General features: G+C 42.3%; 1 protein-coding gene across 2 annotated transcripts in view; it reads right to left on the minus strand.

Moving 5' to 3' along the window:
• LOC139409464 (sphingosine-1-phosphate lyase 1) overlaps window positions 1–21,587 on the minus strand; it is a 38,145-nt gene that overhangs the window by 11,731 nt on the left and 4,827 nt on the right. The window contains exons 2-12 of one of the 2 annotated variants that reach the window (XM_071154644.1): window positions 13,883–14,048; window positions 12,703–12,770; window positions 12,032–12,179; window positions 11,555–11,634; window positions 11,225–11,353; window positions 11,000–11,088; window positions 2,872–2,980; window positions 2,060–2,158; window positions 1,738–1,884; window positions 1,327–1,565; window positions 235–381 (exon numbers count right to left, since the gene is read on the minus strand). In XM_071154644.1, coding sequence (XP_071010745.1) covers window positions 235–381; window positions 1,327–1,565; window positions 1,738–1,884; window positions 2,060–2,158; window positions 2,872–2,980; window positions 11,000–11,088; window positions 11,225–11,353; window positions 11,555–11,634; window positions 12,032–12,179; window positions 12,703–12,770; window positions 13,883–14,048 — 1,421 coding nt within the window. The remainder of the gene's footprint in view (window positions 1–234; window positions 382–1,326; window positions 1,566–1,737; window positions 1,885–2,059; window positions 2,159–2,871; window positions 2,981–10,999; window positions 11,089–11,224; window positions 11,354–11,554; window positions 11,635–12,031; window positions 12,180–12,702; window positions 12,771–13,882; window positions 14,049–21,587) is intronic. The other variant, XM_071154653.1, reaches the window with a different exon arrangement.

Below are 21,587 nucleotides of genomic sequence, written 5' to 3' on the forward strand. Positions count from 1 at the left end.
CACCCCGACAATTGTTTTCACTATGTCTGATGGAATTACCAAGTTTTCACCCAAGTGTTCGCCATATCCGGCCCAAAGAAATCGCAATTAGATATTTTGTCCACATCGTGACTTTGTTTTCTGGTATTACCTCAGCATACAGTGCATAGTTAATATTCTATGAAAAAGGTATACATTATAATTGAGAAGTATGACTGATTTTCAAAGATGTGAAAAAAGTTTAGGGAAACATACCTGGATGGATACTGTAGCGTGTTGAGATTCCAACCCTTTGACGTCAGTGCATTGGATAAACGGAAAATGTCGAAGACGTCAGAGCCTATTGCCACCACGGACACTTCAGGGTCTCCAAACACAAACACTCCATTTATCTTACGGATTCTATCCAGAAATAAACAAAACCAACACACCTCAAATATTTATCCTATCCAAAAACATTGATCTCCATTTGCTTACAAAGAGCTCTTAGAAACAGTGAAATCTAACAATATTCTGGGCCTGTTGTAAATTAAAAGACGGTTTAGGAACCAACAGAAAGCAAATCAAACAAGCAAACTTGATGAAATAAAAACAAGCATAATGTTTCTGATTGTACCTATAAAAGTTTTGCTTTACCACATATCCAAATCTGGTTAAAACCTCCACAGGATCAGTGTCCCGACCTTGGGACGGTAGAGTTAATGTAGGCTAATGCAATTAGCATGAGGTTGTAAGTAACAAGAACATTTCCAAGAACATTTCCAAGGACTGAAATTGGCAGAAAGCTTAAATTCTTGTTAATCTAACTGCATTGTCCAATTTTCAGTGGCAATTACAATTAAATAATACCATGCTATTGTTTGAGGAGAGTGTACAGCTATGAACTTGAAAATGTATTAATAAACCAAATTAGGCACATTGGGCAGTCTTGATACAAAATTTTGAACAGAAATGCAATGCTTCATTAGATCAGTCTAAAACTTTGCACTTACAGTGCTGCCACCTAGTGGCCAAAAACTAAATTGCGACTGGGATGGAATAATGCATTATGGCTTTTCTCTTGCATTTCAATGATCATAGTACAAACAAAACATTTTTTTTTCTTTTGTATTATCTTTTACCAGATCTAATGTGTTATATTCTCCTACATTCATTTCACATTTCTCCAAAATTCAAAGTGCTTCCTTTCAAAATGTTATCAAGAATATGCAAATACTTGCTTCAGGTCTTAAGCTAAAGGCAGTTAGATTTGGGTGTGTCATTTTAGGCGATCCTTAAGAGGTTTTTTAACAGAAAAAGCCGAAAATCAAGGCCTATAATGTCTACAGTAAAAGATGGGTCTCTTACTCTGTCTTGATAGTTCGTGCAGTGTCAATGATCTTCTTAGTAGTCTTTATGTAGCCATCCTCTCCCATGTACATCATGGTGGCCCAGCACGCTGCGATGATACCGCCTGGCCGAGAACCTGCCACTGATGGGGATGCATAGATGCCCCCCTGCCAGTCTGGAGCCACAAAATACTGGTAATGCCTGTACTTTTTGTCACTATAGAGGATCACTGATGAACCTTTGGGGGCAAAGCCGTACTGGAGTAGAGGTATATAAAAAAAAAACTATAAATTAGTCAACAACAACAACCAGTCAACACAACAACCAAAAAAAACGAGATGTTTATGAAACAATGAGCATCTTATGATTGAAAAGCAAGAGGGAGAAAATGTTAGGTAAGACTGTCTGAGATCCACACCCTGTTCTTACCTTGTGTGTGTCTGCAGAGATGCTGGTCACACCCTTTACCCTGAAGTCAAAGGGAGCCAGTGGGTAATTGGCTTTGGCCATGAAAACTATTAGAAACCCTCCCAAACAAGCATCCACATGCAGAGGGAGGTTGTACTTTACAGCCAGCTGAAAAACACCATGTGTGATGGATTAGGTCATTTCAGGTAAAGTACTATGGAACAACATTGTTACTACACAGGTACACAAGACACTTAATGTAAGAATTACCCGTTTTTAAAATACATTTTTCCATGACTTAGATGACTTAGAATGAGAAGTAGATAACAATGAGACGCTTTACCTTTCCTACTTCCTCAATAGGATCAATGATTCCATGGGGGAACTGGGGTGCGGAGCATACCAGCATGGCTGTGTTCTTGTTGATGGCTCGCCTCATAGCCTATACAAAACAACTAGGAGTTATCAGGAGTTAAAAGGAATCGTGATATTGCTTTAAGACAAATGATTATGGCGATGATAAGTCTCATCCACCCTCAGTAAGAACCAGTCATTCTAATGTCATTGTTGCCACCATGTTTTTTGTAGGCCCGGGACGACACCAGTATTGCGATACTGGCAAGGAAACAAAACACGAAGCAGATTGAACTTCTTTAGGAAAACAGCCCTAATTCTGGAAACAAACATCATTACGTTGTCATCCAGAGTGACATTCATTTATTTTTCCAAGCACAATATTTTAGGTTTGCAGTTTTTTTTTAAAAGGACCAAAAAGTTCAGTCTGCTTTGTGTTTTCATTCTTGCCATGGAAAAAATAGATGCAAAAAAAAATAATAATAAAATAGGGCTGTGACGATACCTGTAACTATTGTCATGTCTGAAATTGTCATCTTAAAACAGTCCAAACAGAGGAAGAGTTCCCCAGTCAGTCACGGCAGTGACAGTCATTAGTTAAAGTAGTGTCACGTTGCAAGACATCACACCGTATTCTTGTTACCTAAAGTAGGCTGGGGTCAAGGCTACCAGTTACAATTGGGAATTTGTAAACCAACCAACCTACATTTACTCTGACCTTTTGTGTATGCAGACCTGACTTTCCAGTCAAGTTATTATTTGGACTAACCATTAGTATAGGAACAAAATAAATATTTGCACCTTAACATCCACTTTCAAGGTCTTCTTGTCCAAGGGGATGTGAACAAGCTTCATTCCAAAGTAGTTTGCTGCTTTGTCAAAGGCTGCATGAACACTGACTGGTGCAACACTGCAAAATTAGGGGAGGAAATACAGCACAGATTATTCCCTGTACCGTATAAAAATGCATTTCACAGGCGATATAACCCGTATATACAGCCACAATCACCATTTTATGAGACAGCAAACATTGAGCATGCAAATCAAGCTTGTTCTGAGACCAAATCAAATGTTATTAGTCACATGAGCCGAATACAACAGGTGTAGGTAGACCTTACAGTGAAAAGCTTACTAACAAGCCCCTAATCAACATTGCAGATTCAAAACATTTAAGATAAGAATAAGAGATAAAAGTAACAAGTAATTAAAGAGCAGCAGCGAAATAACAATAGCGAGACTATACAGTTGAAGTCGGAAGTTTACATACACTTAGGTTGGAGTCATTAAACCTTGATTTTCAACCACTCCACAGATTTCTTGTAAACAAACTATAGTTTTGCCAAGTCGGTTAGCACATCTACTTTGTGCATGACAAGTACTTTTCCAACAATTCTTTACATACAGATTATTTCATGATATCACAATTCCAGTGGGTCAGAAGTTTACATACAGTAAGTTGACTGAACCTTTAAACAGCTTGGAAAATTCCAGAAAATTAGGTAATGGCATTAGAAGCTTCTGATAGGCTTATTGACATCATTTGAGTCAATTGGAGGTGTACCCGTGGATGTATTTCATGGTCTACCTTCAAACTCAGTGCCTCTTTGCTTGACATCATGGGAAAATCAAAAGAAAATCAGCCAAGACCTCAGAAAACAAATTGTAGACCTCTGGTGTTATTCCCAGCCACTTTAATAATGGGAATTGATGGGAAATGATGTAAAATATATCACTAGCCACTTTAAACAATGCTACCCAATATAGTGTTTACATACCCTACATTATTAATCTCATATGTATACGTATGTGCTGTACTCTATATCATCTACTGCATCCTTGTGTAGTACATGTATCACTAGCCACTTTAACTGTGCCACTTTGTTTACATGCTCATCTCATATGTATATACTGTACTCGATACCATCTACTGTATCTTTCCTATGCTGCTCTGTACCATCACTCATTCATATATCTTTATGTACATATTCTTTATCCCCTTACACTGTGTATAAAACAGTAGTTTTGGAATTGTTAGTTAGGTTACTTGTTGGTTATTACTGCATTGTCGGAACTAGAAGCACAAGCATTTCGCTACACTCACATTAACATCTGCTAACCATGTGTATGTGACAAATAAAATTAGATTTGATTTGATTTGGTTCATCCTTGGGAGCAATTTCAAAACGCCTGAAGGTACCACGTTTATCTGTACAAACAATAGTATGCAAGTATAAACATCATGGGACCACGCAGCCGTCTAATCGCTCAGGAAGGAGACGCGTTCGGTCTCTTAGAAATGAACGTACTGTGGTGCGAAAAGTGCAAATCAATCCAAGAACAACAGCAAAGGACCTTGTGAAGATGCTGGAAGAAACAGGTACAAAAGTATCTATATCCACAGTAAAACAAGTCCTATAGCGACATAACCTGAAAGGCCACTCAGCAAGGAAGAAGCCATCGCTCCAAAACCCCCATAAAAAAAGCCAGACTACGGTTTGCAACTGCACATGGGGACAAAGATCGTACTTTTTGGAGAAATGTCCTCTGGTCTGATGAAACAAAAATAGAACTGTTTGGCCAAAATGACCATCGTTATGTTTGGAGGAAAAAGGGGGATGCTTGCAAGCCGAAGAACACCATCCCAACTGTAAAGCACGGGGGTGGCAGCATCATGTTGTGGGGGTGCTTTGCTGCAGGAGGGACTGGTATACTTCACAAAATAGATAGCGTCATGAGGAAGGAAAATGATGTGGATATTTTGAAGCAACATCTCAAGACATCAGTCAGGAAGTTCAAGCTTGGTCACAAATGGGTCTTCCAAATGGACAATGACCCCAAGCATACTTACAAAGTTGTGACAAAATGGCTTAAGGACAAGAAAGTCAAGGTATTGGCGAGGCCATCACAAAACCCTGACCTCAATCCACTTAGAAAATGTGTGGGCAGAACTGAAAAGCGTGTGCGAGCAAGGAGGCCTACAAACCTGACACAGCTACACCAGCGCTGTCCAGAGGAATGGGCCAAAATTCACCCAACTTATTGTGGGAAGCTTGTGGAAGGCTACCCGAAACGTTTGACCCAAGTTAAACAATTTAAAAAGGCAATGCTACCAAATACTAATTGAGTGTATGCAAACTTCTGACCCACTGGGACTGTGATGAAAGAAATAAAAGCTTAAATAAAATCATTCTCTCTACTATTATTCGGACATTTCACATTAAAATAAAGTGGTGATCCTAACTGACCTAAGACAGGGTATTTTTACTAAGATTAAATGTCAGGAATTGTGAAAAACTGAGTTTATATGTATTTGGCTAAGGTGTACGTAAACTTCCGACTGATACAGAGTCAATGTGCGGGGGCACCGGTTATTTGAGGTAGTATGTACATGTAGGTAGAGTTATTAAAGTGTCTATGCATAGATAACAACAGAGAGTAGCAGGGGTGTAAAGAGGGGGTGAGGGGGCACAGCAAATAGTCTGGGTAGCCGTTTGACTAGATGTTCAGGAGTCTTATGGCTTGGGGGTAGAAGCTGTTTAGAAGTCTCTTGGACCTAGACTTGGCGCTCCGGTACCGTTTGCCGTGCGGTAGCAGAGAGAACAGTCTATGACTAGGGTGGTTGGAGTCTGACAATTTTTAGGGCCTTCCTCTGAAACAGCCTGGTATAGAGGTCCTGGATGGCAGGAAGCTTGGCCCCAGTGATGTACTGGCCCGTTTGCACTACCCTCTGTAGTGCCTTGCGGTCGGCGGCCGAGCAGTTGCCATACCAGGCAGTGATGCAACCAGTCAGGATGCTCTTGATGGTGCAGTTGTAGAACCTTTTGAGGATCTGAGGACTCATGCAAAATATTTTCAGTCTCCTAAGGGGGAATAGGTTTTGTCTTGGTGTGCCTGTCTTCCGTGTGCTTGGACCATGTTAGTTTGTTGGTGATGTGGACACCAAGGAACTTGAAGCTCTCAACCTGATCCACTGCAGCCCAGTCGATGAGAATGGGGGCGTGCACGGTCCTCTTTTTCCTGTAGTCCACAATCATCTCCTTTGTCTTGTTCACGTTGAGGGAGAGGTTGTTGTCCAGGCACCACACGGCCAGGTCTCTGACCTCCTCCCTATAGGCTGGTCTCATCGTTGTCGGTAATCAGGCCTACCACTGTTGTGTCATCAGCAAACTTATTGATGGTGTTGGAGTTGAGTCTGGCCATGCAGTCATGAGCGAACAGGGAGTACATGAGTGGACTGAGCACGCACCCCTGTGGGGCCCCAGTGTTGAGGATCAGCGTAGCGGATGCATTGTTACCTACCCTTACCACCTGGGGAGCGGCCCATCTGAAAGTCCAGGTTCCAGTTGCAGAGGGAGGTGTTTAATCCCAGGGACCTGAGCTTTGAGGGCACTATGGCGTTGAACGCTGAGCTGTAGTCAATGAATAGCATTCTCACATAGGTGTTCCTTTTGTCCGGTGGGAAAGGAAGGTGTGGCGTGCAATGTAGATTGTATCATCTGTGGATCTGTTGGGGCGGTATGCAAATTGGAGTGGGTCTAGGGTTTCTGGGATGATGATGTTGATGTGAGCCATGACCAGCCTTTCAAAGCACTTCATGGCTACAGACGTGAGTGCTACGGGTCGGTAGTCGTTTAGGCAGGGACTATGGTGGTCTGCTTGAAACATGTTGGTATTACAGACTCGGACAAGGAGAAGTTGAAAATGTCAGTGAAGACACTTGCCAGTTGGTCAGCACATGCTCACAGTACACGTCCTGGTAATCCGTCTGGCCCTGTGGTCCTTTTGAATGTTGACCTGTTTAAAGGTCTTCCTCACATCGGCTGCGTAGAGCATGATCACACAGTCTTCCGGAACAGCTGGTGCTCTCATGCATGTTACAGTGTGATTTGCCTCGAAGCGAGCATAGAAGTAGTTTAGCTTGTGTAATCATTATATAACGTGCCATTGTTTAAAGTGACTAGTGATACATTACATCAAATGATTAATTATTAAAGTGGCTAGAGATTTGAGTCAGTATGTTGGCAGCAGCCACTCAATGTTAGTGATGGCTGTTTAACAGTCTGATGGCCTTGAGATAGAGACTGGAAAACAGCTTCTCGGTCCCAGCTTTGATGTACTTGTACTGCCCTCGCCTTCTGGATGATAGTGGGGTGAACTGGCAGTGGCTCGGGTGGTTGTTGTCCTTGATATTCTTTTTGGCCTTCCTGTACCATCGGGTGATGTTGGTGCCCTGGAGGGCAGGTAGTTTGCCCCATGGTGATGCATTGTGCAGACCGTACTACCCTCTGGAGAGCCTTACAGTTGAGGGCGGAGCAGTTGCCGTGCCAGGCGGTGATACATCACGACAGGATGCTCTCGATTGTGCATCTGTAAATGTTTGTGAGGGTTTTTGGTGAAAAGCCAAATTTCTTCAGCCTCCTAAGATTGAAGAGGTGCTGTTGAGCCTTCTTCACAACACTGTCTGTGTGGGTGGACCATTTCAATTTGTCTGTGATGTGTACGCCGAGGAACTTAAAAACTTTCCACCTTCTCCACTACTGTCCAGTCGATGTGGATAGGGGGGTGCTCCCTCTGCTGTTTCCTGAAGTCCACAATCATCTCCTTTGTTTTGTTGACGTTGAGTGTGAGGTTATTTTCCTGACACCACACTCCGAGGGCCCTCACCTCGTCCCCGTAAGCCATCTCGTCGTTGTTGGTAATCAAGCCTACCACTGTAGTGTCGTCTGCAAACTTGATGATTGATTTGGAGGCGTACTTGGCCACGCAGTCATGGGTGAACAGGGAGTACAGGAGAGGGCTGAGAACGCACCCTTGTTGGGCCCCAGTGTTGAGGATCAGCAGGGTGGAGATGTTTCCTACCCTCATCACCTGGGGGTGGTTCATCAGAAAGTCCAGGACCCAGTTGCACAGGGCGGGGTCGAGACCCAGGGTCTCGAGCTTAATGACGAGTTGAGGGTACTATGGTGTTAAATGCTGAGCTGTAGTCAATAAACAGCATTTTAACATGGACCCTCTTGTCCAGATGGGTTAGGGCAGTGTGATTGCGATTGCGTCGTCTGTGGACCTATTGGGGCGGTAGGCAAATTGGAGTGGGTCTAGAGTATCAGGTAGGGTGGAGATGAGAGACTAGTCAAGGATCATATCAACGCACTTCCTGATGACAGAAGTGAGTGCTACAGGGCGATAGATGTTTAGCTCAGTTAACTTAGATTTCTTGGGGACAGGAACAATGGTGGCCCTCTTGAAGCATGTGGGCACAGCAGACTGGGATAGGGATTGATTGAATATGTCTAAACACACCAGCCAGATGGTCTGTGCTTGCACTGAGGATGCGGCTAGGGATGCCGTCTGGGCCAGCACCCTTGCGAGGGTTAACACGTTTAAATGTTTTACTCACGTTGGCCACGGTGAAGGAGAGCCCACGGGTTTTGGTAGCGGGCCGTGTCAGTAGCACTGTATTGTCATCAAAGCGAGCAAAGGAGTTGTTGAATTTGTCTGGGAGCAAGGCGTCAGTGTCTGCGACAGTGCTGGTTTTCTTTTAGTAATCCGTGTGACTGTAGACCCTGCCACATACGTCTCCCGTTTGAACCGTTGAATTGCGACTCTACTTTGTCTCTATACTGACACTTAGCTTGTTTGATTGTCTTGCGGAGGGAATAGCTACACTGTTTGTATTTGGTCATGTTTCCGGTCGCCTTGCCATGATTAAAAGCAGTGGTTCGCGCTTTCAGTTTTGCACGAATGCTGCCATGAATCCACGGTTTCTTGTTAGGGAAGGTTTTAATAGTCACCGTGGATACAACATCATCGATGCACTTACTAATAAACTCGCTCACCGAGTCAGCGTATACATCATTGTTGTTGTCTGAGGCTATCTGGAACAATTCCCAGTCCACGTGATCGAAGCAATCCTGAAGCGTGGAATTAAATTGGTCGAACCATCGTTGAACAGACCTGAGCATGGGCGTTTCCTGTTTGAGTTTCTGTCTATAGGCTGGTAGCAACAAACTGGAGTCGTGGTCAGATCTGTCGAAAGGAGGGCGGGGGAGGGCTTTGTATGCATCGCGGAAGTTAGAGTAGCAATAACCCAGAATGCTGCCAGCTCGAGTCGCGCATTCGACATGCTGATAACATTTAGGGAGCCTTGATTTCAGATTAGTTTAGTTAAAATCCCCATCTTCAATAAATGCAGTCTCAGGATATATGGTTTCCAGTTTACATAGAGTCCAGTGAAGTTCTTTCAGGGCCGTCGAGGTATCTGCTTGGGGGGGATATACACGGCTGTGGCTATAATCGAAGAGAATTCTCTTGGTTGATAATGAGTTCGGCATTTGATTGTAAGGAATTCTAGGTCAGGTGAACAAAAGGACTTGAGTTCCTGTATGTTGTTATGATCACACTATGAGTTGAATCATAAGACATACACCTCCGTCCTTCTTCTTACCAGAGAGTTGTTTGTTTCTGTCGGCGCAATACGTGAATAAACCGGATGGCTATACTGACTCTGATAACATATCCTGAGTGAGCAATGTTTCTGTGAAAGAGAGAATGTTCTGAATCTCTGATGTCTCTCTGGAGGGCCACCCTTGCTCAAATTTCGTCTACCTTGTTGTCAAGAGACTGGACAGACTGGTTATTCCGGCTGTATGTAATAATACTTTAGATTTCCTGGGGTAACAATGTAAGAAATAATACATAATACTTATTGATGAAGCCAATGACTGATGGTGTACTCCTCAATGCCATCGGAGGAATCCCAGAACATATTCCAGTCTGTGATAGCAAAACAGCCCTGTAGCTTAGCATCTGCTTCCTCTGACCACTTTTTTATTGATCTCATCACTGGTGCTTCCTGCTTTAATTTTTGCTTGTAAACAGGAATCAGGAGGTTAGAATTGTGGTCTGATTTGCCAAATGGAGGGCGAGGGCGAGGGAGAGCTTTGTATGCGTTGTGTTTGTGGAGTATAGGTGGTCCAGAGTTATTTTTCCTCTGGTTGCACATTTAACATACTGATAGAAATTTGGTAAAAACTGATTTAGGTTTCCCTGCATTAAATTCCCCAGCTACTAGGAGTGCCGCCTCTCGGTGAGCGTGGTCTTGTTTGCTTATGGCGGAATACAGCTCATTCAATGCTGCCCTAGTGCCAGCCTCTGACTGTGGTGGTATGTAAACAGCTACAAACTCTCCCAGTAGGTAGTGTGGTCTACAGCTTATGAGATACTCTACCTCAGGCGAGCAATATCTCGAGACTTCCTTAGATATTGTACACCAGCTGTTGTTTACAAAAATACATAGACCGCTGCCCCTTGTCTTACCAGATGCCGCTGTTTAATCCTGCCACTACATCGTATCACCAGCCAGCTGTATGTTGATAGTGTCGTCATTCAGCCACGACTCCGTGAAGCATAAGATGTTACAGTTTTTAATGTCCCGTTGGTAGTTTAGTCTTCCACGCAACTCGTCAATTTTATTGTCCAAAGATTGCACGTTTGCTAGCAGAATGGAGGGAAGTGGGGTTTATTCGATCGATTAAGAATTCTCAGAAGGCAGCCAGACCATCGCCCCCCCTTTCTCCGCCTCCTCTTCATGCAGATTACGGAGATCGGGGCCTGTTCCCGAGGAAGCAGAGTATCCTTCGCATGGGCTCGTCAGAGTCGTGAAAGGAAAAAGAGGATTCTGTTAGTCCGTGGTGAGTAATCGCAGTCCTGATGTCTAGAAGTTATTTTCGGTCATAAGAGACGGACGGTAGCGGCAACATTATGTACAAAATAAGTTTTAAAAATAAGTTAAACAACGCAAATAAATGAACAAAAAAAACTATTGGCTGAGGCCACGTAAAACGTCAGCCATCCTCTCCGGCGCCATTTTACCCATCTGGTGTGCCAAGAATAGAAATAATCTGGGGCTATATTTTGACAGTGAACTTACATTTCAGGATGTTTCACACCCCGCTCATAGGCCATGTCTCTGTACGCCTTGCATGCCATCAATATGCTTTCAGTTCCTCCGGAGGTGACCTGGACAAAGCAGAAACAGCAGCAGCAATCAGTGTTCAAAATATGCTGGTGCATACGTTTTGATTATTCTCTTGAGAAGAACATTTCCCAAACCCTAGGTCAGTGAGTCTTGTGGGAGTACTGAAGGTAAACTCACTGTGCCACAAGAGTTGGGCCCACCGTTGAAGAGGGTACACGCCATTCTCACAATCTCTGCCTCCATCTTCCTCACACCGGGAAAGAGGTCTGGGTGAAGTGGGTTGCTCCATGCAAAGTCTCCATACACCTAGAAACAAAAGGAGGAATATAAGAAGGGAATCACTAAGCGATGAGATTTGTCATATAAACAAGGGATATTCAGACTGTAGAATGAGCTTTAAATAAAAAAATGTATTACTCAAAACACTACACACAGATGTTAAACTTGATTGTTCATTCAAAGAATTCAAGACAAAACAAAGACTGTTGTTTTGTGGACTAGACATACCTTCACCAAAAGTTTGGTAAGTGTCTGATCTCCCCAGTACACTGCGCCTGAAACTCGTCCTTTCTCCCAATCCACTTCATCTGTGAAGAGCAGACAACAGCAATACCTCAGGAAATGACTACCGTATATATATTATAATTTCACAACTTTCCCTACAAATAAAACCAATACTAAAAACACCCTGTGCAGCAGCCACACTTGTCAAAACATTTGTCACATTTATTTTGCCAGAAGTAGCCAATACAAAAAGGCACGTTAGGTCATTTGCTCCGTAATAAGCCATTATATTGCATTATATTATTTCTCAACAAAAACAGTCTAGAACATACCAATGCATCTTACTCTGCATTTTGTTTTCTAGGATATAGTCAATACCATATATACAGGGCAGTAAGTCAACAGTCCTATAGGCTACAAAGACAGAATGTAGAAAAATAAGCTCCAGAAACTGCTCTGGGACAACTCTCAGCCACTTACTCAGTGTTTGATACTCTCTGATCCTGTCTAGAACTTGAACTTGGCTAAGCCCTTGTTCAGGCAGCTGTTTAGTGTAGCTCATGCCCTCCTTCAGTGTGCAAAGACTGAGAGACATGTCAGCCAGGGCCTTTTTCAGCTGGTTCTGGATCTGTTACAAAGAGACACCGAGTTAGTTACATTACACACATCACCGCTCAGACAACACAAACCATTCCCAAAGAGGAGTGGCATTGAGGAGAGTGTTTAGGCTACAACACTCTGGCGTTCACAACTTATCTAAAAGTGTTCTCGGAAATATTGAAAATATATGAAAGCAATCAACTAGCTAGTTGTGAAAGTATAGGTGATCGCCCAGATCTTCCTGGCATGCTATCCAAATATGTTTGTGGCTAGACAGCACTCAACTTATATAATGTAAATTTAGATGTAACCATCGGATTAAAGTGTAGCCTATTAAATCCAAATAGTTTTAGTCATTCTGTAAATGACCAACAGTAACCCAACATTATCACAAGTCCATGATGTAAACTGCGTCAAAGGTCTCACCCTCCCACCCCCCTCCCCGCATGCCGACACTCAAGTCATCAGTGAGTGACTCATACCGCGCCAGACAAGGAAGAGTCAGAGCACATCTGTGGAATAGAGGAACACAATAACCGCTTGAAACTTACTGTCGCGCCAACAAAGGGTATTTTTCTGATGAGTCGAAAGCACTGCTTCTTGAGTCGGGATGTCAGGGCTATTAAGCGACAAAAGAAAGAGACTGATTGTGTTGAAATAATGGTAGATGTGCAGCACAGTACAAAACCACAAGCTGAATTCAAATGGGGAATTTTTATATAATAATGCAGCTGCTTGGAAAGGGCAGACAATTCAAAAAAGACCAACAGCTGGCGTACAAGCTAATACTAGAACACAGTTTCCTGACAACATTCCTGACAAATTAGATTGTGTGCAGCAAGTTACTTGCCATCAACAACAAAAATAATTTCCACTGATTTGGAATAGAAATATCATTGATCTGTAGTATTCTGGAAAATGCACAAACATCAAGTGAGAACACTAACATGTCTGAACATAGTTATGTCACTTGTAATGACTGTAAAACAGCTGGAAAATGTACAAAGAGACAAACTGAAGTGTGGAACAAGAACAAATACAGCAACTGCAAGTTCAAACATATTTCAAATGGTTGGCCAGCGACACAGAGTGCTGTAACTGATCAGCGATACACCGAAATTGTTTTGTCAGCTGATCATTGCTCACAATTATATCAGGAAAAAGTATTCAAGTCCATACAGGGATTGAGATTAAGGGTTGCCATTATGCCCGGGGCAAGTGACCTGAGCAGTTGCCCCATTGGGCAGGTCATTTATTTTAACTTACAACAACCAAAATACAAAGAATTACAGTAGTCTGGACTCTCTGGTTCCTCCACTGTGTGTCGGTGAAAATAGCTACTAAACATTTTGGGGGCAAGTGATCATAATCGTCGGGCAACCCCAAAATACTCAATCGCTGCCATACTTCGGTTCCAACTCTAGGTGCTTTAATGCTGACACCTACCCTGCATGTCAATTCTTCACCGTTCTACCAGTCTGCACATTGGATTGACATAAGCATGAGCCAGAGAGAGTATTACATCATATTCTTACACCAGTCCTTTCCTTTTAAATCCATGAGGGGAAGTGAATAATTGCACACTCATTCAGACGGGTAAAGAATCACGAAGCAGCATGTCTGATTAAAACCCCCCCCAAAAAAACACTTTCCATAATGTAGAACACCCATTCATCACGTTTCCCATGCATACGATACACGCATGCTTTATTCCATAATGAGAAAACATACTTTCTTGCTGAAACAAGAAGCCTTTGACCCAGACTGCTCCTAGGGTAGATACGAGAGTAGCTCCAATGATCTGCCAGGGTTCCAGCTCCTCGCAGTTGGTGTTCACAAGTCGCTTGCCTTCCTCCAGGTAGAGCAGTAGCATCTCCTTGTACACCTCCAAGGCACTCTAGGAACATAGAGAGATGACATTGTTCATTTCCAATTGTAGCTCCATCTGTACTGCTATGCAACGTGTATGGATTTTCTGGGTGGGCCGTGGGGACTACATGCACAAACTCAGCCAAAAAAAAAAAAACATCCTCTCACTGTCAACTACATTTATTTTCAGCAAACTTAACCTGTGTAAATATTTATATGAACATAACATTCAACAGACATAAACTGAACAAGTTCCACAGGACATGTGACTAACAGAAATGGAATAATGTGTCCCTGAACAAAGGGGGGGTCAAAATCAAAAGTAACCACCAGTATCTGGTGTGGTCACCAGCTGCATTAAGTACTGCAGTGCACTGCAGTTCTCCTCATGGACTGCACCAGATTTGCCCGTTCTTGCTGTGAGATGTTACCCCACTCTTCCACCATGGCACCTGCAAGTTCCCGGACATTTCTGGGGGGGAATGGCCCTAGCCTTCACCCGCAATATCCAACAGGTCCCAAACGTGCTCAATGGGATTGCAATCCGGGTTCTTTGCTGGCCATGGCAGAACAATGACATCGTCAGAGAAAAGTTATTTTTGTTATATTTAACCTTTTGAAACGAAATTAAGTCCACTAATGCCCAAAATGATTAACACAGCTGTTCACTTGAGAGAGATGCGAAGACAGCACAAATGTTACCTTTTTTTTATAAAAGTAAGGATGCCACCCAGTGTTCTCATAATCATCCCCTATCTTTGATAAACACAGAAATTAAAACTGATTTCCAAAATGTTGTCGTCCCATCTTGAGACTTACTTATTTGTCCTTTGCTATTTTTATTATCCATGGAACATCTGGCCCAGGCAACTTTTCAATCGAAAATAAATAATTAGATTTTTGGCAAATTGGTGTTATCAATTCATCTCATTATATGCAGACGATATTTTACTATATCTAGACAACGTATCTTAAATCGCTCTCAAACACATTGAAGATCATAGATTAATTTTATAACCAAATCAGCATTACTGACTCTCAAGACCCCAATTGAGGACTGCATTTCTACTATTGGAATCCCAAACATTTCTGATTTAAAATATTTGGTTGTAGATACAGTTGAAGTTGGAAGTTTACATACACTTCGGTTGGAATCATTAAAACTAGTTTTTTCAACCACGCCACAAATTTATTGTTAAACTATAGTTTTGGCAAGTCAGGTAGGACATCTACTTTGTGCATGACAAGTACTTTTCCAACAATTGTTTACAGACAGATTATTTCACTGTATCACATTCCAGTGGGTCAGAAGTTTACATACACTAAGTTGACTGTGCCTTTAAACAGCTTGGAAAATTCCAGAAAATGATGTTGTGGCTTTAGAAGCTTCTGCTAGGCTAATTGACATCATTTGAGCCAATTGGAGGTGTACCTGTGGATGTATTTCAAAGCCTACATTCAAATTCAGTGCCTCTTTGCTTGACCACGCAGCCGTCATACCGCTCAGGAAGGAGATGTGTTCGGTCTCCTAGAGATGAACGTACTGTGGTGCGAAAAGTGCAAATCAATCCCAGAACAACAGCAAAGGACCTTGTGAAGATGCTGGAGGAAACAGGTAGAAAAGTATCTATATCCACAGTAAAACAAGTCCTATATCGACATAACATGGAAGGCCGCTCAGCAAGGAAGAAGCCACTGCTCCAAGACCGCCAATAAAAAAGCCAGACTACGGTTTGCCACTGCACATGGGGACAAAGATCGTACTTTTTGGAGAAATGTCCTCTGGTCTGATGAAACAAAAGTAGAACTGTTTGGCCAAAAGCCAAAGAACACCATCCCAACCAAGAAAGCACGGGGTGGAAGCATTATGTTGTGGGGGTGCTTTGCTGCAGGAGGGACTGGTGCACTTCACAAAATAGATGGCATCATGAGGCTGGAAAATTATGTGGATATATTGAAGCAACATCTCAAGCCATCAGTCAGGAAGTTAAAACTTGGTTGCAAATGGGTCTTCCAAATGGACAATGACCCCAAGCATACTTACAAAGTTGTGGCAAAATGGCTTAAGGACAACAAAGTCAAGGTATTGGAGAGACCATCACAAAGCCCTAACCTCAATCCTATAGAATATTTGTGGGCAGACCTGAAAAAGCGTGTGCGAGCAAGGAGGCCTACAAACCTGACTCAGTTACACCAGCTCTGTCAGGAGGAATTCACCCAACTTATTGTGGGAAGCTTGTGGAAGGCTACCTGAAACGTTTGACCAAAGTTAAACAATTTAAAGGCAATGCTTCCAAATACTAATTGAGTGTATGTAAACTTCTGACCCACTGGGACTGTGATGAAAGAAATAAAAGCTGAACTAAATCACTACTATTATTCTACCATTTCACATTCTTAAAATAAAGTGGTGATCCTAACTGACCTAAAACAGGGAATATTTATTAGGATTAAATGTCAGGAATTGTGAGGAGTATTTCTGTCTGTAATAAAGCCCCTTTGAAGGGTAAAACTCCCCAGTGGGTGGGCCTGGCTGCCAAGTGGTTGGGTCTATGCCCTCCAAGGCCCACCAATGGCTGCACCCCTGCCCAGTCATATGAAATCCTTAGATTAGGGCCTAATTAATGCATTTCAATTGACTGATTTCCTCAAATGAACTCAGTAAAATCTTTGAAAATGTTGCATTAACATTTTTGTTCAGTACACAATTTGGTCACAAAAACAAGTAATTTTTATGTGCATCACTCAGCCTTTTATCCGCACCAAGTAAATTTGATGGAAACATCTCTGGTGGGAAAATGTGCATAATGTTTCAATATGGACTTTAGAATATTCACATAAAACTCTTTTGCCAGTTGGATGGAAACCTAGCCACAGACACTGACTGTCACCACATATCACCGTCATTTAATCATGTCCCCAATAGCAGATTTACATCCTGTGTGTAACGGATGTGAAACGGCTAGCTTAGTTAGCGGTGCGCGCTAAATAGCGTTTCAATCGGTGACGTCACTTGCTCTGAGACCTTGAAGTAGGAGTTCCCCTTGCTCTGCAAGGGCCGCGGATTTTGTGGAGCGATGCTTCGAGGGTGACTGTTGATGTGTGCAGAGGTCCCTGGTTCGCGCCCGGGTATGGGCGAGGGGACGGTCTAAAGTTATACAAGATCGAAATGACAAACCCTTAAAACACACAAGTCACAATGCAATTCCCTCATAATCAATTGACATCACACTTTCCATCGTACACAGTTCAACACACCATCAGTCAACTTTAATCTTTGCGAAAGTAGAAATACAATACCCAACTAGTACTAGTATTAGTAAATGTGTCTACTAATGACAAGTACTTACACCAGAAGACTCGCGCTACGGTTCAATTTATTTCGCTCTGTAGACACGCAGTTGCGGACATTACATTAGAGAGAAAGTGATTTGGGTAATCTGCTACTTCAAAATCCAACTAGTCTTTAGAGTGACAGGTCGCCCTGGTCGCAGTTGTAAATTAGAACTTGTTCTCAACTGGCCTATCTGTTTAAATAAAAAGGTGAAATACATTTTTTTTTAAATCCCACAACCAGGTGAGGTGGAGGAATAGGAGTCAGCTGACTACACTCTGCCCCTGTCATCCATTAGACGTAACATTTTTAGCCAATGGAGGAGAGAAACCTCAGACACTTTTCCCTCCCCAAACAAATTCACTTGGTGTTAATTTGAGTGCAGAGGAAGTGCAATAACATGCAGGTGTTCATTATCAATCAACTCAAAAACAAATTACTTCGTCTAACGTATTCCAAATACAAAATACATTCAGTAAGGAATACATTATTTCAGGTGTGGAATATAGGAAAAACTGCTCATACCGTATCTGCATTTGACAAATTAAGCCTATTCCCAAATCAGTGGCTATAGTAAATAATTCATTAATTTCATGAGTGCGGTAAAATGTGTTTATCTCTAGATCACTACTTTTTTTTTACAACACTGTGCGTTTCTGCTTGATAACAAAAAAGGTAGTATCCACGAAGGTCTCCTATAATCAGATAGGAAAAAGCTTAAGGTCCACAAGACAGTAATTTGAATAACCACTATTCCTAACCACTGAATCGAACATCGCATAAAGCCTTGGGGGAAATATAATAGGTACTGGTGATGCAGTACAATGACATCATGCAAACTAACCATGCTCAACGCAGAGTGTGTTTGCAAACACTTTAAGTTACTTCATTGGAAATGTGGGCTTTAATTGACGACTGACTACTTGCTTAAATGGAATCACGTCAATCCAGGTCTAGTAAAAGTCACAGCAAAAAAAAGAAACAGTATGACATAAAAAAAAATGGTTTACGTAATAAAGACTACTGACCGTAGTTTTACAGGCAGGGGCCTAGCCTATACTAATGACAAACCCTAATTCTGCAATGGATGAACCTGAATGAAAGCTTTGCCTTTCAATCACAAGAATACACCCATTGACGACAGTTGTTAGGTTTAATCTCAGACAGGTTTGCCAAGGTTGGCGAAATAGCGCAGAGTTGGGAGAAACATACTATGTGACCAGCAGCGGCCATGTATCAGATGGGCAGCTAATGTTTATGCATTATCATAGGATTAGGTTTCATTCTCCATCTAAAATGGTGAGAGAAAAAAACGAACGTTTTGTCAGGACTTTTTAAATATGTATGCAAAAGCTGTAGTTCCCTTTTGAGTTCAGTGCTTCTGTAGCACAGACTGCAGCGCTGAGCGAGCATCCAGTGCCACATTTAAGTTTTTTATATGCCATAAACTGGAGAGATTAAATGGTGTTATCTTGCGTCAGGGCAAAAGGAAAGTTCTGGTGCAACAGATATAAACCCTTTTGCCACGTACGTACTATTTGTTACCCGACACATTTCTTTCTGACATTTTTTAAATAACATACGTTTGTCCGTCACAAAACATTTTTTTCGTGGCCGTTTTCGCATTAGGAGAAATAATGCAGTGCCCTAGCCCGGTCTGAAGCCCACGCTTATTTTGTTCTCCCTATTGTTGTGTAAACGCCCATGCATCCGTTTTCCCAGGCCAACAGTATTCTGTAAGGAGACCTTTGTTGTCTCCAAGGGGAGGTCGTATTTCTCATGGAAATGTACTGGGTGTGAGGAGGCCACTGCTATGAGAGACATCAAGGGGAAAACAGTGTGATCATAAACATTAGTATCAACACTGGCTTGGCAAACACATTTTATGAATTCTTAGAGTTCTAAGGTCTGTATTTTATGGAAAATAAAATTCAAATAATGAAGTCAAATACCATGATCTAAGCTTCAACTGTCAACACTGAGTTAATTTGTGCCGCTGCCTTCATTGCGCACATAGACCTACCGTGGGTTCGATTCCGACACACGCCCTTCTGGCATAAATACCTCAAATCGGGGGATTGACATCATTTAGTTACACATTTAAAATATGGACAGTGAAGGGATATTTGACCCAGATCTGGATAGGAAATGACTATACCAGACACTTCATTTTAAAGACAGTTGCATTTAATGCATAAAAGAAATAGAAAACAAATTAAATAATAACAGTAGGCTACACCAACATTAGTTTCCATTCATACAAAAGGGGGGTAAATTTCCACCTCAGGAGACTGAAAAGATCTCAGGAGACTGAAAAGATTTGGCATGGGTCCCCAGATCCCCAAAAAAGTCATACAGCTGCACCATCGAGAACATCCTGACCGGTTGCATCCCCCCCGCCTGGTATGGCGGGGACCTTAAGGTGCTACAGAGGGTAGTGTGTACGGCCCAGTACATCACTGGGGCCAAGCTTCCTGCCATCCAGTACATATATAATAGGCGGTGTCAGAGGAAAGCCCATAAAATTGTCAGAGACTCCAGACACCCAAGTCATAGACTGTTTTCTCTGCTACCGCACAGCAAGCGGTACTGGAGTGCCAAGTCTAGGAACACAAGGCTCCTTAACAGCTTCTACTCCCAAGCCATAAGATTGCTGAACAATTAATCAAATGGCCACCGGACTATTTACATTGACCCCCCCAGCCCCCCTCCATTTATTTTGTACGCTACTGCTACTCGCGGTTTATCATGTAGGTAGGGGTGAAGTGACTATGCATACATGTACAAATGACCTCAGCTAACCTGTACCCCCGCACACTGACTCGGTACCGGTACCCCCTACATATAGCCTCGTTATTTTATTGTGTTACTTTTTATAATTTTTTACTATAGTTATTTGGTAAAGATAAATAACTCTTCTTGAAATGCACTGTTGATTAAGGGCTTGTTAAGTAAGCATTTCACGGTAAGGTCTACACTTGTTGTGTTTGGCGCATGTGACAAATAAAGTTTGATTTGATTTTAAATACTTTATATCAATTGTACGGAATACTTGTCAAATAGATAAATCGCCCTTAGTCTGTTAAAAAAGGTCCAAGTTGTTCCGATGATAATACCAACCAGAAGGCGCACATACACTACATGACCAAAAGTATGTGGACACCTGGTCGTCGAAAACTCATTCCAAAATCATGGGCATTAATATAGAGTTGGTCCCCACTTTTCTCCTATAACAGCCTCCACTTTTATGGGAAGGCTTTCAACTAGATGTTGGAACATCTGCGGGGACTTGCTTCCATTCAGTCACAAGACCATTAGTGAGGTCGGGCACTGATGTTGGGCGATTAGGCCTGGTTCGCAGTCGGCATTCCAATTAATTCCAAAGGTCTTCGATGGGGTTGAGGTCAGGGCTCTGTGCAGGCCAGTCAAGTTCTCCCACAATGATCTCGACAAACTATTTCTGTATGGACCTCGCTTTGTACCCCAGGGCATTGTGATGCTGAAACAGGAAAGGGCCTTCTCCAAACTGTTGCCACAAAGTTGGAAGCAAAGAATCGTCTAGAGTGTCATTGTATACTGTAGTGTTATGATTTCCCTTCACTGGAACTAAGAGGCCTAGCCCGAACCATGAAAAGCAGCCCCATCAGTTGTGCCATCAGTTGATTGACAGATGTAGGCCTACTGTAGAACTATAAAGTTTCCTCCAGTGCGGATGCTAGCTAGCCCACGTTTTATAGTTAGGCTGTGTATAATTTGTCAATATACTTATGGTCTTTTGAGTGGATGGCTCTTACAGTAGGTGTGATTTCCATTGCTAAGCTGTTATGCGCCAGCTACAGTAGCATAGACCTACTGTACTTTCAGTTTGATGCTGGCATTTGTAAATCGTCCTTGTCGTGGATTGAAAGCCTGTATTGTGTGGCCCTACTATTTCATTTTGAAAAACTGTCAAGATGTTTATGCATTTGACCCTATCCAAATTCGATTTAGTTGAGCCGAGACACTTTTCTTTGATGCATAAATCATCAGACTATTCATTTTACTTTTTGAAAACATTGAAACAAATGCAATTATCTTTTCGCTTCAGGATTGTTTTGATCACATGGACTGGGATATATTCCGGGTAGCTTGCAAAAATAATCTAGACACGTATACGGGACTGAGTTTCTCAGTAGTACCTACTGTGACTAGTAAAACCTACCCTAACCAGAAACCGTTAATAGATGGTAGCAT

The sequence above is a fragment of the Oncorhynchus clarkii genome, chromosome 1, assembly GCF_045791955.1.
Source record: "Oncorhynchus clarkii lewisi isolate Uvic-CL-2024 chromosome 1, UVic_Ocla_1.0, whole genome shotgun sequence".
Classification (NCBI taxonomy): domain Eukaryota; kingdom Metazoa; phylum Chordata; class Actinopteri; order Salmoniformes; family Salmonidae; genus Oncorhynchus; species Oncorhynchus clarkii.